The sequence below is a fragment of the Centroberyx gerrardi genome, chromosome 16 (assembly GCF_048128805.1).
Source record: "Centroberyx gerrardi isolate f3 chromosome 16, fCenGer3.hap1.cur.20231027, whole genome shotgun sequence".
Lineage (NCBI taxonomy): Eukaryota > Metazoa > Chordata > Actinopteri > Beryciformes > Berycidae > Centroberyx > Centroberyx gerrardi.
The window spans coordinates 26,877,313-26,896,187 of NC_136012.1; the positions used below are offsets into that span (position 1 = coordinate 26,877,313).

General features: G+C 40.4%; 2 protein-coding genes across 2 annotated transcripts in view; one reads left to right on the forward strand and one right to left on the reverse strand.

Moving 5' to 3' along the window:
• Positions 1–13,979, reverse strand: part of slc36a1 (solute carrier family 36 member 1) — a 41,342-nt gene extending 27,363 nt beyond the window's left edge. The window contains exons 1-7 of the mRNA XM_071901296.2: positions 13,830–13,979; positions 8,454–8,587; positions 6,560–6,686; positions 5,516–5,606; positions 2,820–2,908; positions 1,419–1,508; positions 615–699 (exon numbers count right to left, since the gene is read on the reverse strand). Coding sequence (XP_071757397.1) covers positions 615–699; positions 1,419–1,508; positions 2,820–2,908; positions 5,516–5,606; positions 6,560–6,686; positions 8,454–8,487 — 516 coding nt within the window. The 5' untranslated portion in view covers positions 8,488–8,587; positions 13,830–13,979. The remainder of the gene's footprint in view (positions 1–614; positions 700–1,418; positions 1,509–2,819; positions 2,909–5,515; positions 5,607–6,559; positions 6,687–8,453; positions 8,588–13,829) is intronic.
• Positions 13,980–14,807: 828 nt separating this feature from the next.
• Positions 14,808–18,815, forward strand: atox1 (antioxidant 1 copper chaperone). Its single transcript, XM_071901297.2, has 4 exons — positions 14,808–14,926; positions 15,514–15,592; positions 16,988–17,141; positions 17,888–18,815. Exons 1-3 carry the CDS (start codon positions 14,921–14,923, stop codon positions 17,110–17,112), a joined length of 210 nt encoding a protein of 69 aa, XP_071757398.1. The 5' UTR covers positions 14,808–14,920; the 3' UTR covers positions 17,113–17,141; positions 17,888–18,815.
• Positions 18,816–18,875: the final 60 nt, after the last annotated feature.

An 18,875-nucleotide genomic window follows, 5' to 3' on the forward strand; every position in this document is an offset into this window, starting at 1 on the left:
ACTCATCTAAACTGCTGTTTACCTACACTTAGGCTTACAACATTATAAGCAGGTTTGTCACAAAGTGCTTTACAGAAAACAAAAGAACACAAAAAATAAAATCCGATAGTAAGAATAAGAGAGAGAATAAGTGAATCACAAACTCCCTGAAATGTTTGATGATTCCATGAAATGTATTTAATATGGCACTCTGGCTGGTGTGGTAGATGTGGCAGCTTGTGGTGGTGAATAAGAGGAGACAAATAGTGGACAGATACCACCATCTAGTGGTAAGAAACAGTACTACATAAATGAAGACTCTCTGGGATCCCATTTACTCTAATAGCCAGAAATAAGCCATCTACCCAAATACAATGTTGATGGTTTTGAGGGATATGTGTGATCTGCATGGGGTGTATATGACAGAAGAACCATGCGAACGTACACAATCCATAATATATTCTACTTGAATAATGCTATTCAGTGCAGGTACAGATCTTGCAATCACAGATAAGAGGATAAAACATTTACATTTTAGGTATTCTGCTGTTGCTCTATGTGTGTGTGTGTGTGTGTGTGTGTGTGTGTGTGTGTGTGTGTGTGTGTGTGTGTCTGTGTGTGATTGTTATCCTGACCTGCTTGACATTGTCACTGAGGAAGACAAAGTAGGCACAGCAGAAGCCCAGCTGGGTGATGATAAGAAACAAATTCACCGTCCGTCTGAGACATTGAGAGAGAGACATTGAGAGAGAGAGAGAGAGAGAGAGAGAGAGAGAGAGAGGGAGGGAAGGCAGAAATAGAGGGGAAGAGGGCAGACAGAGAGGAATAATGTCATCCTTACAAATACAACACAAGGCTGAATGACTGAAGTCACTCTGAGACCAAACTAACTCGTCGTCATGCATTATCTCCAGCAGATGTGATACAGTCTGTCTCAGTATTGGGTTTTTGAAGGCCGATGCCAATAATTTTAGACTGAAATCCCCGATATTTTGTGCCTTTATTCAATATCTTTAAATCTGACCATTTTCATGGCAAAAAAACACGAGCATTCAGTGTTTCCCACAGAATTTTCTTCTTGTCAGCGTTGAAAAGCCTCTGAAACAGCATTTAGACCATCAGGGGACACTAAAACTCTCCACTGACTAATTAAATTCTTTCGGGTTAGCAGCTCTTTAAGACAGAGTGACTCCATAAATTATTCAATGGTAGGGGTTAACTTGAGGATACAATAGACCTATAAATGAAGAATTAATTTACAAAAAACCACTGAGCAATTAAATGAATCTCCATCATATCCGCAGGGGACGACACGACTGGCCGATATCCAATATTTAATAAAAGAGCAACACTGATAAACCTACATATCAGTCTAACACAGTCTGTATGTTATCCTCTGTACTCAGTATTTAATTGCAGGAGGTAAACGTTCTTCTTACTTTCCCCATCGCGAGTGTCTCCTGAGCCACGGAACGTTTTCCATCCCGCACTGCACCGCCTCACCGTAGGTCAGAGACGGCTTGTTCACCCTGCGAGGGGAGAAACATTCAGACCTCGTTATTCGTTTTGGTTTAATTCAGATGGAAAGGCTTCTCACAGTAGAGAGAGCAGACACTGGAACTGAGACAAGGCATGAACACAGAGAGGCTGTGGTTTGTTTAGTTTCAGGTTATTGTCTCAGTGGTTTGTTTTGTCACAGGTTATCCAAAAAAATTGAATCTATAAAGAACCAGGTCATGGATAGTAAATCCAGAGATCTCTCCCTGCGTTACCGTTTCAGATTACACATCAGTAATCGAGGGAGGGCAGAGCATTTTCAAACATGGTGGGCTTACTTCACTCATTAAATGAATGACACATGGCTGTATAATGTTTTGAAAGACTCTGTGCTGTTTAATTCAGAGCAGAAATAGTTTCTATTAATGGCGCTTCCCTCCTTTATCAATATTTCCTTGTGTGTGCATCAAAAGACATCAAAAGGTGCTGAAATATGAAGACAAATTTAGTGAAGCTAAATGAAATCAAGACTGTACTGTCAAATTTTCATCTGAAATGTTTTTCCATTTAATTTTCCTGTTTAAATTGTTTAAAATTAATTCAAATACCATTTGATATATGATATAATAGGATATGACAAGATATATGATGTCATGTGACGTGAAATTAAGTCATTATAGCAACTAAGAATAGAGATGTAGGTTGGAGAACAAAGAGTAAAATAGGTAATAAAGAGTATAACTCAAAATAAAAGACAGAACGTCTTTACGATGCTGATAAAATGTTTTTCCATGATGACTAAAATAAAATTTGCTCTAGAATGGCTATGAACATATTTGTTAGTGTAGTAATACGGCCTGTGACTCATGCATGACTAAGAGAGGAACAGATGAGAAACTGACTCTCTGAAGTAAAAACGAAACCTCAGAACAGGAAGCCTAGAGAGAAAGCTAAGCATTTCTCCAATGAGCATGTGACACGAGTAGTCTACTACTGAGAGAGATTTTTTGAAACCCCTTGGGGTTTCCTAGTCTTGTCTGTTTTAAACTTCTGTATGGATGTGCAAATGAACCGAACCTAAGAACCAGGAACACTGGTCTGGTTTTTCAGAGATGGAAACCAGAGCCGAGCCCCAGGGGAATGGGTGTGTCTGTGAAACCAAGTCTTGACTGAGCCGGGGAACGTTGCAGTAGAATCTAGACCCAACACATTTCTTTCCTTCTTTCTTTCTTTCATACACTGCCAATAGCTGTAAGGTGGATTTTTCCTTTAACCTTTGTCTAGAGTACTGCCAGGCCCAGTACACTATATAAATAAAGTTTGCCTTGCCATACTGTACTTACTTTGCGCTGAGGTGGTGGGAACATTTTACCAGGAGCATCATACAGTGGACTGCTATGATCCCCATACACAGCAGGCTGATCGGACCAAGCTGGATGGAGGGAGAGAGGGATAGAGGAGAGGGAGAGAGAGGGAGGAAAAGGTTGGGAGAGAGAGAGAATCAAGTGATTTATTTTTTTGAATTTTGGGTGATTGATTGAGCTGATATGAAACAGGACTTGTTTCTGTACAAGAATCCAATCTTTCCCCTCAGCTTTTTGGTTAGGTGTTCCACATGGGTCTGAAATGAAAGCCTATTGTCTAGCCAAATGCCCAAACATTTATAAGAATCAACAATTTCAATTTGCACACCCTGCAGAGTATGAATACCTATACTCGCATCAGTCCCATGAGACCTTGTGGCCAATAAGAGACATCTAAAACGCGTCAAAAGCAGACTGCAGATTTGCAGCGGCCATTCTAAGGGTGGGGCCAGTAGCATACAGGATTGTGTCATCCGCATAATAATGGTGGTCACAATGTGGAGAGGAGGGTACCATGTTGTTAACATATAGAGTAAATAAACGTGGACCCAAAATAGACCCCTGTGGGACACCTTTACCAATTACAAGTGAGCTGGATCTAAAACCGTCAGCAACAACAGCCTGTGTTCTCCCTGAGAGACAATTAAAAAACCAGTTGACTGTGAGCTCGTCCAATCCTATGGAGGATAGCTTGTTTATTAAAATATTGTGATCCACCGTATCAAATGCCTTAGAAAGGTCGATGAAAAGTGCGACACAGTGCTGACGGTTATCAAGACAGTTAACAATATTATTTACTACGAGTGTTGCTGCTGTAACCGTACTATGCCCTGGTCTGAACCCACATTGTTGTGGTTGAAGAATGTTGTATGCCTCCAGGAAAGCCCGTAACTGATAATTAACTAAGGATTCAAGGATTTTGACTAAGCAGCATAGTTTTGATATTGGACGATAGCTATTTAAGTCACTCGTATTACCACCTTTAAGCAACGGAACAACCTGTGCAGCTTTCCATACAGTGGGGATTTTACCAGAGATAAATGTTAGATTGAATATATGAGCGAGCGGGGAGGCAATTATATGAGCACTGAGGCGCAGGAGATAAGGATCAAGATCATCCTCACCCTTTGACTTCTTTGTGCTTAAGTGTGTAAGTGCATTAAAAACTTCAATTTGACTTACAGGTCTAAGCGAAAATATCAGAGAGGCAAGAATTGGATGAGTTCTCAGTTACCAGACTAGGAGATGGGTTTATTGGAACCATATTGGCAGACAGTCTATCAAATAGATGGCCAGAGGTTACGAAATGATGGTTAAAAGCCTCACACATATCTATTTTGTTTAAAATTAGATCTGTGTGAGGCTTTTAACCATCATTTCATGCCTGAAGTGCAACCAGTCTGTTGGATTGTCAGTATATCTGGCTTTCAACCAGGCCAAATCTCTGATATGAAGGGCTTCGGTAAGCTCTGTAGAAAACCAGGGATTGGAACGATTTTTTATTCTAAAATTCTTGTAGGGGGCATGTTTCTCGGTAAGAGAATTAAAAATATAAGAAAACTGATCAAAAGCTAGCTCGGAATCAGGAATTGAGCAGATTTTTTCTAAATCTGCATAAAATAAGTCATGTAAAAAACCCTGTTCAACAAAATTTTTAAAATTACGTTTCCTGATAACACGCGCTTTAGATTTATGTCCTTTGACCATTCTAACACATGCGATTGGGCAGTGATCACTAATGTCTTGTGCAAAAACGCCACTGTATGGGTATTTGAGTGGTCTATTTGTTAGTATAAGGTCAATTAAAGTGGATTTAGACTGATTTTTTGCATTTGGTCTCGTGGGAAAAGAAATCAACTGAGATAAATTTAATTCTAGGCACAGTTCTTTTAGCCTAGAAGAGTTCCCGGATAACCAATCCCAGTTTAGATTACCCAAAACAATTAACTCAGAAGAGGCATATGATGACATCAGTTTGCCTATTTCCTCCAAGGCCATATTTGTTACAGAAGGAGGACAGTAAATGCCAATAACCGTAAAGTCTCTTTAAACTGTGGTAAGATTGGGTTCGGACCAAGTGGCCAAAACCACGGGTGAATTTTGAAGCTAATAAGGAAGTGTGTGCAGCAGCAGTTCCTCTAACGTCCGTTAGAGACCGCCTCCAAAAAGACTCCAAACCGCCCAATTCCAGGAAGTCAATGAGACCACAACCCAACTTCTGCTAAAAATATAAAGTCAATAAATTTTTTTGAGAAGAGGTTATGGTCTCAGTAGCTAATTTCACTTCTTCTAATTTGTGTCCTTATGGTGATTTTCCAGTGATCGACAAGTCGCCTATTACGGGTCTGCGGACAAATCGAACTCCACCCTTTGCCTGCTCCGGCTCCAAAAAAACAAGGCGGCGACCGTAAACCCAATCTCTAGGCTTCAAAACGGCCCTTCAGTAGCCAGTGGGTGACGTAACATTCACTACGTTTCTTACAGTCTATGGTCCAGACTATGTAGAGTTCAGATCACAATGCCAGCCTGACCACTTCTACATCCAGTTTTGAAGATCTGATAGCAATGTGAGATCTAATTTCCGTGTGTCCAGGCCTGTCAGTTGATGCGTCCTGGTGAGATCGGACGATAAAAGCACTGGAACATCAAGTAACCTAAGTAGCGTCTGTCCTTACCACAAGCCCTGCATTCTTGACAGCCAGAGGCAGACCGAGCAGCCCAGTACCAATATTCCCCTTCAACAGGTGGATGAGAGTCTGGAAAAAACTGGAAAAGGAAAAAAAAGAGGTTATTTTCTTCTTGCTTTTAGTGTGAAAACAAAGCTGTGCAATATTTGCCAATAGACCGTAACCGATGGAACTATCCCATGTGTGATGCCTCCACTGTCTGAGGTTTAGTTGTGCCTGTCTCACATGTATTTATTTATTTGTTTATCTCTTACATTAACAAAATCTGTTAATCTGTTTGTGTAACAACTCGAGTTATTACAGTCAATATCACATATATTATTACATCACTGCTATGAAGTAACATGTAACATATCTGCGCTTTTTAGGTATGTGTGTGTGTATGTTTATTAAATCTGTTAATGTAATAAATTGCTGGATAATATAACAACATCACATTATTACAGGAACTGCCGTTTATTAGCTGCTCATGAGGGTTAGGGTTAGCGCTTCTGTAACAGCCGGACTCTGTGTGTGTGTTCGTTCCTTCCCTCCTTTGTGTCTAACAGTTTTTGCCATGCACACTGTTTAGGTGAATTACGGTCTGCACTGTTGAGGCGGTGCAGACCCAAGAGCCCTGCATAAGGGAAATACAGTGTGTGCTCGTACACCAGGCGGTACGGCAGAAGTCACAAGCATGGACGGGTCTGTGCTGCTGCCTGCGGACGTTCACATAACTCTGTGATTTTCTCACTGTAGTGGCAAAAGTCGACGTATAAATTAAATATTTTGTACAGCGATTCTTAGTTTCACCCACTCCAATCATGCGTACCCCAGTGCAGTTATGTTACATTGTTACATTATCAGTTAAAAATGTTACACCCCTTATGCCGTAATAACCACCGGATAATGTAATAATGTGATGTCATTTATCAGATTAAGGAGTTTTTCTCCATTTTCAATCCATTTAGAGGGATATTTTTATTATTGACTACTGGCTGTTGACTGTATATTGGAGGGTGTGTTAACGTGTTTGAGACGCAGCATGCTTACGAGGTTCCTGTCCGTCCTCCGATCCTCTCGTAGTGCCGCTGGGTCCTGGACGGCCCGGGGGGGATGGGAGAGGGACACAGCACATCCGCTTCTGATGGACTGTGGGCCAGGTCCGAGAACATGGGACCTGGAGAGGAGAGGATTTAAAGAAGTGAGGACAAAAGCCCGAGTCGCATTGTGGGGACCTCATGAAATTAATGAATTACCCTCCCAACCTCACACAGGATAATGAAATTCGCCGAAATACAAATTGTATAAGGTCAAGATTTTACAACTCGTCACTTTCTGATTTAACAAAGCCAAACTTAAAGTTTGCGGCAAACTTCAAAATAAAGCAAAAACAAATGATTGAAATTAATTACTGAGTTCGATTCACACAGCATCAGTATTATCAGGGGACTTTCTGTCTTCACCAAAATACAGGAAGTAATTTGCGGTGGAAGTTTTATTTACATGGCAGATCTGCATGCTTTTGAAATCAAGGTGAACTGGTGCGACAGGCTGCTTAAGTTTACAAGGCAGAAGTCTGTTCCCCCAATGAGTAGAAATTGTATTTTTCTTTTTGCAGTCTGCCACACAGCAAACTTCAATAATGTAAGACGCCCAATGTGTTTCATGGTCTTTAAAAATTTTGCCTATGGCAATATTTCTACCTCACTGAGGTTCACCTGCCACAAGGGTTGAGAAACCTTGTATAAGCAGAAAAGGGGAAGGCTATTTTCTGTGTATTGTTTAGAGTTTTATGTCCATTGTGCTCTATAATACATCAATATGATAATGATCCAGTTTGTCTTTGAACCTAAAGCCTCCAGAAATTGTAGATCTGACCCAAAGTCAGTAATGAGAGAGACTTTCACCAGACTCCTTTCAAAGTACGAGCCTACAATGCAATACAATATACAAAGGATCCCACTGTGCATTCGGGAAGCTGTAATTCCAATTTATTTGTTCTTGATGAAAGTTGCTTTGATGATTCAGTAGCTCCTTGCCCATTTGATTACACATACAGTGTGTGCTCATCCACTGCAGCTATGTAATAGATACTAGACGGGTTCAAATTACACCCCAGAGCACCGGCTTTGTCTTTTCAGCTTGTGACTCTCGAAAACAAAGCAATGCCTATTCACTTTGGCACCAAATAGTGATTTTTATTTTCCCTTTTCAGACCATTTCACTTGGAAGAACCCTAGCAAGAAAGAGGCATTCATTACAAATATTAAAAACATCATAAATGTGGTATGTTCGTAATACATTTTTCCCATGAAATCACCTTGCAACCCCTCAAAAATAACCTAACAACGTCCAGGATGAAACCTCCAACAGAGCCCTTCACAAGTGAAACAAATCAATCACAATGGATTTATAATTCCATGAATCTACTTTCCATGAAATATTTCCAAAGCAACCGACAGAGTGTGCATTGTTGAAGACCCATAACTGGCTGTATTAAATGCCGGAAAATGTTAATTACTACACAGAATAATGTGGAACTGGACTGGATTTCAACAGTTACTTTGTTATCATTGTAATCAGTTACGGTTGACTGTGGTTATTCAAAAGCATTTAGACGTGTGACATCAACAGAAATGTCAAGACTTTAAATATAGATTTCATGTATAGGAGCACCCAAATATATTCTTATTGTGTAACAGGAATTTTCATGTGGGTGAAGATGGTTGTTTACAAAATTACCAAATCAATGTGCCACTTCCCCAAGGTTTCTTTTTTTTTGTTTCTTTTCCCGGACCAATCATTTAGCAGAGAAACTCAGTGAGAACGCTGTGATCTTCAATACTTTGTTCTAACTCGACTCCGCTTAATTTTCTTTAAAATTCAGCTTCACTTCAACAACTGAACTTTGTGCCGCATCGATAAAAGCGCTTGGTTTCGATACCTTCGCCGTGGATGTCTGCGTTGGTGGAGGCCATGGCGGCTGTGGTGGTTTGGTGGGCGGTCGGGCGTCTTCTCTCCCAGCCTCTCAGGTCCTAATGCTGGCAGATCGATGAATCCAACATTGACAGTTTCCCACTGTAGGAGAGAGAAACCAATTCACTGTCGGGGCAGAGGTTTAGCAGCAGCGTCACAGTGACATCTGAACTTCACGGTGTTTAGCTACAGTTACAGCATCATACTGTTTTGATGTTGCCCTTTTGATTCGTGTCCCTTTCATTTAGCATTAGCAATGGATCCATTTTGCACTTGCCAGAGAGGCAAATCATGATTGTTGCATGATTGTAGTTTCCCCTTGGCTCTTGTGCTACTCTCAAGCTGCAGAAAACCCTCTTAACATTGCATAAAAAAACAGGAATCAAACAATCCCTAATAGGCAAATTTTTTATCTTTCAAACATGTTCTGTCAACTTATGTGTAATGCAGCAGCCCTGAGGAGCTGTCTAGCCTAGTTTGCGTTGTGGCATACTACTGTATCTTCACTTGCATTTTGAAATAATAAGTCATCTGTACATTGCAACATTTCATTTAGGCGTGAAACTTTATATATCCATCACCTTTGTAAAGACAATGTTAACATATTTAAAAGGTGCATTTAGTAATCTTTCACTTCTATCGACCTCCCCCTTGGATAACGGTGGGTCTGTACCTGACACAAACAATAACATAATATTTTCACACCAGAGACGAGGAAGCTAACTAATTAGAGCAGAGATCAGGAATGTCTAGTGTGTCTAGTGAAGGGGTGAGACTGTCTTCCATTGCAGAGCAGTTGGTTATGTGAGTGGTGGGGAGTTTTTTCCCCCGATAGAGAGCACGGTGAGTTTTGAAAGCGAGAGAAAAGGTGAGTCTTGAAAGCCAGAAATCTCAGCACTTGGCCAAGTAATAGTTATTATTGGTATTAATCAACAACCCAAGCAACCCAGTGTGATCAGCTGATCACTGTTAAGAAAATCAGTAATCAGAATCGCCCCCAGAAATGCCCCGAAGACATCATTCCTATCACTTAAATTTTAAGTTAAATTGATTTCTTGACCCTGAAAGCATACCCTTAGGATTTGGAATCAGTTCCATATCTCAGTTAGCTTCAAAGTTATGGCTAGAAAGTCCAATAGCGGAAATACCAGATACAGATCGCCACCAAAATCTAATCAATTATTCCTTGGCTTAAGGCCTATCGGTCCACAAAATGTATGGAAATCTAATATGTTTTTGAAATAGGGCATCCTGGTGGCTTCAGTGGTTTCTGGCTCATACCATGTAACTGTGATGTCCAAGGTTAGAATCTGTCATCCCCTTCTCTCTTTCCCGACCTTTCCTGTCTATCTAACACAGGCAAAATGCCAAAAAATAGTAATTATAAAAATATGTTTTTAAGATATCCTGTTGACAAACAAACAGGGGTGAAAACATAACCTCCTTGACAGACTTAAAAATGAGGTGCCCCAAGCCTCTAGAATGACATGTTGCCCCTCCAGAACCTTCTCTCCTGTGTCTCCACTTCCTTGTCTCTCTCTCTCTCAACTTTGGGGCGACAGCCTGGCCTGTTGGAGGGTCTTTGAGCAAGGCACTGAACCCCAGCCTGCTTAAGCTGTTTCACATAAGAGCATCAGCTAAATGCCTAAACTGTAAGAAATGTTGCAATGATTGAAGTTACTAGTTGTTAGTTAGAAAATGCTGTGTGAGAGCCTCTTTATGACCTGCTGCATGCTTCTTCTTCTTCTTCTTCTTGCTACACAATACTAGATAATTACTTAAGTGCCAAAGATTTATTCTTCCAGGATATTTGCCTTAGATTTGTCATGTGCCTGGTTCCTGCAGTGATACTCAGCTGAACCCAGTATCAGGGAAAAGTGGGATTATGTCGCGATTTATCAGGTACCAAAAATGTTAGTATTTCACAATGTTCATGCCTTTGCGATGTGGCGTGCATGCTTTCTCGATCTACTTGTTATAGTGCTGTTGTTTAATGTTGGATATGTTCAAATACACCTGCGAAACTGTATTGTTTGTATCACAGGAGAGAACAGGAAGCACATTCATAACCAAACTTTCGACCTCAAAACATAGGCCTAAGCTTTCAAAGCCGCTGTGAAAGTCCTCCTTGATGCATTTATCCTACATTAGTACTGCAGATAATTGTTTCTTCAATGTTGCACAGTAAAACTAAGTGATTATATTGTAACGAAAAACTATATGGCTGAAAAGAAAGCAAAACTTGATTTCTCCCATCAGTTCTAGGGGATGGAGCCAAAGGTGAAGCAGTAGTTCAGAGAGCATGCAGTAAAACAACGGGACTTCTCTATATATAATTGTAGTGTAGAATTTAAAAAATCGAGTAAAACTGAGTACATCGGGACAGTGTGTGGGCCACAGGGTTTCAAGTCATCTAAATTATGAAATACTCAAAATGTAGTTTTTTGATCAAGTGTGGCAACTTTCACAATTTTCCATGACACAGGATGACTTAGTTAAGCACCATGAAAACACAAACAGCGTGGTGTACACTCTAACTTTACAGTAGAGCTGCATAATACTGCCAAAAAAAAAAAAAACATGTCGCAATTTTTTTTTACTGATTGTGATATGAATTGCGATATATGTGGACAGAGCTTTTTTTGTATAAATTGTTTTTCAGTGCTTAAAAAAGAAGTTCCAAAAAAGTTGAGGTTAAAGATTTTCTCATTCTGAATATGAATATGATTTTCTCTGACAAGCAGCTTGATGCGTACTTCAGGCTTTATGCACAGCCCAAGATGAACATATTAAGGAAGCAAATTAAAAAAACACTTTTCCCTCAAACAAAAAAATGCAGCCTCTTCAGAAACAGCAAAGGTCACTATTGGAATATTCTATATTTAATTAAGCATGCATCCCTACTTTCCAGGGTTGAATTGAAACACGCTTACTAAATAACTTTGCTTTAAATAGTTCTTCCAAGTGCACTCACTGCTATCTTGGAGCAAATATATTGGTGGTAACCAGGTTTGGTCAGATTTACCAAGAGTTTCTTTTATTCTCTAATGAAATAAAACCATTTCTATATTTTGCTCACTGAACAGAGTACATGTTTTACACTTTTAGGAAACACCAGACTGAACAGAACTACATAAGGATGAAATAGTAACCTTCAGGTGCATAGGCTGAATGTCAATATTAAGATATTGACTTAAGACTTTGCTGCATCACAAAATAACTCTGAGGCTTCCTCTGAATGTTTACTGATGATAAGCAAAACTCACGCTGTTGAAAACAGGGTTAAGGGATCTACTCCCACTGGCACCACCCATACTTTAAATGTAAGTACTCATGATGCTGTGAGGCGTTTTGTATAACAGCGTCCATCTAACAGCATAGTTTGTGTTAACTGTGGAGTGGAAAAAGGACTTAGATCTCTGTACCAGTGCGATACAAGTCCACACTATAATCTACGTGCATGAGGAAGCGTCAGTGGACATCTAACCTTTGCTCTTGTAGAGTTTAATTACAAGACAGCCGGCTAGTTGTCCAGATCGCCACTGTCAAGACTCGGTTATCTAATGAATCAGCAAGATGCTTCTCAGCTGAGGTCCATCAAAAAAGAGGTCAGGGATGACAGAGCCAACTGCTTGAAAACTGCAAAAAAAAACAAAAAACTAAAGAATTTGCAGTCAGCAATTGGTCTCAGATAAATATTAGCCCTGGTCATTGTTAACCAAGTCAGGCTGTTATCCAAATCAAGTGAGCAGAATATTAGGCCAGGCATTTCCATGCTATACAACAGTTAGGCTATTTCTCAACTGCTGAATAGATGAGGTGGATCATCCTTGCTATATGAGCTGCCACACTACCCAAAAGATTTTAATTTCTTGGTTAATTAATTTGTTTACTAATTTAGTGATATAGGCAAAATGATGTGTTTAAGTGCCACATGATCTAAATACTGGTTCGGTGGCTTTTCCACTACACCAATACCTCCCAACCTAGATACAATACCTAAAAGGGTCAGGAATTAACATGGCCTCAGGGCAAAAATGCCCTTGAAAGTTCATAAAATGGCTGTGAAATTAAGGAGGCAAAAAGTGCCTCTGGTAATTACTAGTACCCTTTTTGCATTTCACTCTGTCCACATTTTTTTCAGTGAGGTGTCAACTATACACGCACAAATGCAACTGTTGTCCCCCTGTGGGCCACTGTAGGGGATTCGTGGTCGCCTATGACCGGGGGATTCTTAACAGTGCTTTCTGGGTGAGAAAAACAGCAGTTTTTAAATTAGAGAACAAGCAAGTACGTAGCCTGAAGCAGTAGAAACTGTTAGCACCACACAGCCGCAGGAGGAGAAAATGCCGACCTCACACAAGCCACTGAGTCAACAAAAACTACAACAACCCATACGGTAAAAAACTAACAGAGGAGGGTGGAAGATGGACTTGTTGGTCTTCTGTAAGGCCTGCTGCCAGTTTCCAGCAGTGGGAAAGAAGTTAACACAAAGTTAACTCACAAATTGAGTGTTTATTTGCCCGTATTACTGTATTATTTCATAGTTCAACAAAATTGCCCCCAGAAAAGAACAAAATGCCCCAAACAATTAGATCAAGGGGGCAAAATATGTCATATACATGCTTACATAATACCCACTTACATAACCAACATAAAGTGATGAATAGTGCATAGTTGTGTTTCCCTGGCTGTAACACAGCTACACACTTTTTATCAGTAAGCTGTGTTCACACAGTGCAGTGCTCATCAAAACCAGGATGTCAGCTTAAGGGCAGAGATCCGGGTTAATGATTGTCGTTTCATCACAGATCAGACAGTGCAGACCAACCTGATAAACTAGATAATCACATCATTTTAAACAAATATTTGGCCAGAAGATGTGTGTGGCTCTATGTCTCCTCACTGATCACTGTGATACAGCAAACAACAAGAGCAAACACCTCTGATGGGATCTGACCAGGAAACTATAGCACCAAAGAAGCTTATGATTAATTTGTGTTGTTAAAAAGGCAGTTAAATAGGGCTGTGTAGAAACTGTTTCCACTTTCAGTTTGCCTCAAAGAAAGACACAGAGAGGAGATGAAGGAAAGAAAGATATGAGCTGAAATTGGATTGCTAGCTATCAGTAAACAAATTAGCTATATAATGTAGCAACCTGACATTCGAATGGCAACATAACAACATTGTAAGAGTTAATTTTGCTCCAGTTCGCCGAATATATTGCATTTTCTAGGCTATAGCGTGGCTATCTAATGTGCCATAAAACTAGCTTAGCTGGGTTGTTGCTATCTTTGTGTCTGTAAACAAGCAGCAGAATGGCACATCACGGACAGCAACCTACCTTGAAGAAACCTCTTCCTGTGTCCTCTCTGGGTCGTGGACTGGCTTCACCAGAGGCTAAACTCACCGCAGACTTATTATTTTCATATCGCAGCCATATCTGGGTGAATACAGTGCGACAGTACAGCTCTGATTGAATGCAAACTGGACTCAGCTGTCTAGCAGCGGCAGCGGACCGTTTCCGACACGGAGGCGGTTTGATCACGTGACCCGGGTACGGAGCCTGTCAGGTGATTCGCCGCACTGTTGCCATGGAAACGCGACAGTTGGTTTTCAACCTTGCAAGTTTAGATGCTGCTGACACTTCGTTTAAATGTAAAGTTGTTTCGTCAAAAGTTCATACAGTTTAGCTCTATGAGTGCTAAAAACCGTTGAGATAAGTGCCTTCGGCCTTTTATTTTGAAAAGAAAGCGCGTGGTTTGTGAATGGGGATAGCCAGAGTGCACGAAGGTTTTCATAAACCCCACAGATTTAGGATTTCTGTCTCGCCTACGCAGTTTGTAGTCCATTTAATCTCTCATTTTCTAGTGTTATTTGTTATTTGTCCAGATAAACGAAATAAAACTAAACGCAATGTTGTCAAATTCGTCAGTAGAAAAGAGAGACCGCCCTTATCAAGCCACAACGGTGATTATAATCGAGCACACCTTTTCATCTCCTTAGCAGGCCCTGTCAGCGATAGCTGCATCAAGCTAGCCAGAATATAGACAGTATACGACCGGAAGTTAAACGATTTTCCTTTCAAAACAAAAGCGAAAAGCTCTATCTCTTTGACAAAGCGAATACATTCTTCATTTTCACTTGGGTAGTTTGTATTTAGGCCTAATACAGATTTTCCCCTAAATATATTCTTTAGTTTCACTTTGGTAGTCTGTATCACTCAAGCGTTGCAGTACACAATTTGTTCGTCGATAAGGGTTTTATTTTGCTTTTACTTACCGGAAGTTTTATTTGTCATTATGGCTGACGTGACACTAACTAGACCAGAGTGACTGTCGCAAGCTTCTTACAATATCTGCAAGACCTGCAAGTCAGTCAGAGGCAAAAGTCCACAGTGGTCTGACAGCCCAGTTGCGCCACATCACTTTAAACATGACCGTAAGTTCTTACGACTGATATTTTATTTCATACTTAAGTTAAATTATGTGGTTGACGTTAGCAGGCTGTTAAGCTAGCGTTAGCTTTCTGCATTGTAAAGTAACTGGCCGAGCTAGATGGCTAACGCTATTTAACTTGCGTTAACGTTAGCTGGCTTACTTTTAAGTCATCAATCTCTTCAATTGACGATTCAACAGAAAAATCAATCAGTTATTTCGCCTCTGGACTTGATTGATAAATCGAACAACAGCTATGTTAGCTAGTTAGCAGTTAGTTAATCATCACTTATTTAACTCACAGTGTTAACGTTAGCTTACAGTAAGATAACTTACTCCGTTCCTGATATTTGACAACCTTGCATCACACGCTAGTACTTACAAATTAAGTAACAGCTAATCGTGACTGAATTGTCACAGGATGTTGGCTAGCTTACTTCTATAGTAAAATAAGCAATTATTATCCGTGTGTTCGACATGTTGGCTATTGATTTTATATATTTAACGATAAATAAGGTAATCACAACTGTCACATGATGCGGTCTCAGTTTTGCAGTAAGATAATAGCATGTGATTCAATTTGTCCAACAGAAGCACGAATTTGAGGTGGCCATGACGTGTGAGGGCTGTTCAGGAGCCGTGACCCGAGTCCTCAACAAGCTGGGAGGAGGTGAGTGGGACAGGTCCTGCCCCAGGACAGACGGGACAGGGAGGATATTCCATCAAACTGAATCTTTTGGGTCCACTCCTCAGTCCAGCATAGATCCACTACACCAAGCAAGACTTACTTACTAGGGCTAGAATGATATATTTGTTTGCAGCTATTGGCCTTTTATTAATTATCGGATATTAGCTAGTAATGTCATCCACCTCCGAAGTGACGGAGGTTCCTCCCTGACCACAGCTACAGAAAAACACTGTAAAACCTGCAATGAAATTTAAGGAGCTCTTAAGTAGCTGCTAAGCCTAAAAGAATTTAATTAGTCTGGGTTTCAGTGGAGAGTTTTGGCGTCCCATGAAGGTCTAACTGCTGTTTCAGGGGCTTTTCCACCCTGACAACAAGAAAAAGTCAGCCTTCAAAAAACCATGAGTCAGACCCTAATTTCAAGTTTTAAGTTGGCTTGCCTGCTATCCCTTTATCTTGCTCTCCTACATATATATGAAGTAAATAAATACTATATAACCCTCAAACTGTCTTGTCAGACTTATATAGCCAACACCAATGTGTGTTGGCTACCTTTTAGGATTAGCCCATGGAAAATGTAGCCATTGCTTTAGACAAATACTCTTGTCATGGAAAGAGAGTTGAAGAATAATCTAGAAAGACCTCTCAGCAGTTGCTTGCCTCCTGTCACACAAAATGCTGTAAAGGTGTAATTTGAAAGTGATTTAAGGCAGTTTGTGTCACCGACGACTCATGACTTGCTGGCTCGGTATATTGAGTGAAGCAGCCAAGTCACCTGATTCAATGGCACTTTTCTACTTTTATTTGCCTCAGTATTTCGGCTTCTCCTCTCTTAAAGGAAAAATCCCCCCTCTGATACTCTCACTCTGTTATATATCACTAATCTGTGACGTTTAGTGCATTCCAGGAGTTATTTTGTGATGAAGTGTTGTAATGTACGTTTTTTCAGTGACTCCACTTTCCCTCAACCTGCCTCGTTTACTTCAACTTGAGTTAATCATTTCCTGCATTGCATTCTGGTCTCTCTCCTGCTCCTGTGGTGGAGAAACTGGTCTCTCTCCTCTTCTACGATGGATTTCTCCCTGTATGATTGTTGAACGTCTCTCGGTGCAAAATGGCGGCTCTAGAAAGAAGCCCTCGCTCTTTGATTCTGAGGGACTGACACCAAAACCTGACGTTTACCGCTGATGTTTTACATCCTGAAACATTTTCTCATATCAAACTCCATTGTAGCTGCTGCTGTAGTTGGCACTGAACCCATAATGGCTCCACTTGAGCTGCTCAGTAGCCAAAAGTAGTCAACAATTTGGGGTTCAGTGCCTTTAGTGCTGCCACTTCCTGGAAATAAACCACCTGCCACATTGTTTTCTGTGCTGTCAGATGTGAAGTTTGAGATCGATCTGCCCAACAAGCTGGTGTTGATCGAGTCCGACAAAGATGTGGAGATTCTCACGGAGACGCTGAAGAAGTGTGGGAAGGAGGTCAAGTACAACGGCACCAAGTGAAGAAGTCTGCTTCTGCTCCTGTAGAACAGGTGACTGGGCTTCTCCTGCCGGTTTACTCCTCAGATGGACGGCATAGATGTGTGTGTGTGTGTGTGTGTGTGTGTGTGTGTGTGTGTGTGTGTGTGTGTGTGTGTGTGCAGGTTTCTGACCACCAAACACCAAAGATAATATCACAAATGTTTATTATGATTATTAGTAACTTTATTACTTTTCAAAAGCAAAGTTGCAGCATGCTTGAGTCGGGAAAGTAAAACGAAAATGCATTACAACACAATGAGAGTAAATAACATGATGAATGATAAATGATAATATGCCTAATATGAAAAAGAAAGAAATAAGAAAAACCCTTTCTGCAGCAGTAGATTTCATCTTATTTTACATAGTGAATATGAAAATATTTCAGTAGCTACACAGTGACTTTGGTGTTAAAACAGTATTCAGCTCTGTGAATAGAGACTATGGTGCAGTGAATTATACCAAATTAGATCCCAACAATCATCTGAATTTGATCACACAGTCATGTAAACAAGAAGGACTCAGGAATGATTCAATGTCCTGGTACTTTTCAACACATGGAGTAAATTTCTTTTAATGACTTGAAACCAAACACATGGCTCTGCTCTGATACAGACTGGATGGCACATGGGCAGTACACATTAAGGAGATTGTAATAGTACCAGTTACTAGTAGATTAGTTATTGTTATTCCTCCAGCTATACCAAATGTAACGGCATGGGGTTGCTTACTTTTTTCTCTCTGTGTTTGTGTTTTGCAGACAGTAATTGCTGCTGATGCAAAGTGAAGTTTTATTGGAGTTTAAAGCCCTTCTTTACCTGTCATGAAGAGTCGGATGGAGCTAAGCAAAGCCCCCCCCCACACACACACACACACATACACCACACCACACCACACACACACACCCCCTTTGGATGCCGATCTTGACGCATCTGGGTTTAGGAAGAGCGAACTCGTTTATGGATGAATCTCATCAATCAAATAGAGACTTGTTGCAAGGTGTTAGGAGGCTGGATACCAACGAGGAAGACTCCAGCATGTTGGAAAGATTGTAACATTATTATCTTTTCCTCCCAGATAAAACAAACAAAATGTCTAATTTCAGTGCAGAAATTCTCTAATTTCTTGTCTGATTTTACAGCATAATGTGAACAATTTACCACCACACAAAAATGAGTCCGTTTCTTAGATTTGTCAAGAAGGAAGAGGCGATGATCGTTAGTTTTGTTGTTAGTCTTCCAACATGGTGGCCTGGCCCTAATAACCATCCTCCAAACATTCTGCAACATGCCTCCATTCAGCTTGATTCAGAAAGCATTAAGATTATCACACACACACACAAAAGTCTTTTCATTCTGAAGTCACTGGCTCCCTGCATCTTCTCTTTATATTTCTTGAGGTGACAGTTGGCAGTAATGTTGTATGGATTTGTTTTTTGTTTTTTTTACATTTTTGTCAAATAACAGATATTGGGGACAAAGCAGAGTTCCACAGTGCTACCATTTGCATTTTTTTTTAAATGTTTTTAAATATAAAATCATGCTGCCTAGAAAGTTGAAAGGAGGAACTATGAGATTCTTGTACTTTTGAAGATCATGCTTGTAAAGTCTGTGCCATGCTCTTACATTTTCCAGTTACACATGTTCTCCTAGATTAAAATGTCACTGTAGAGGTTGAAAGTCCGGAGGCCGCGGGGCAGCAGACATCAACAGGCGGTCAGCAAACAAAGCTCACCAGTTTTGGGGTTC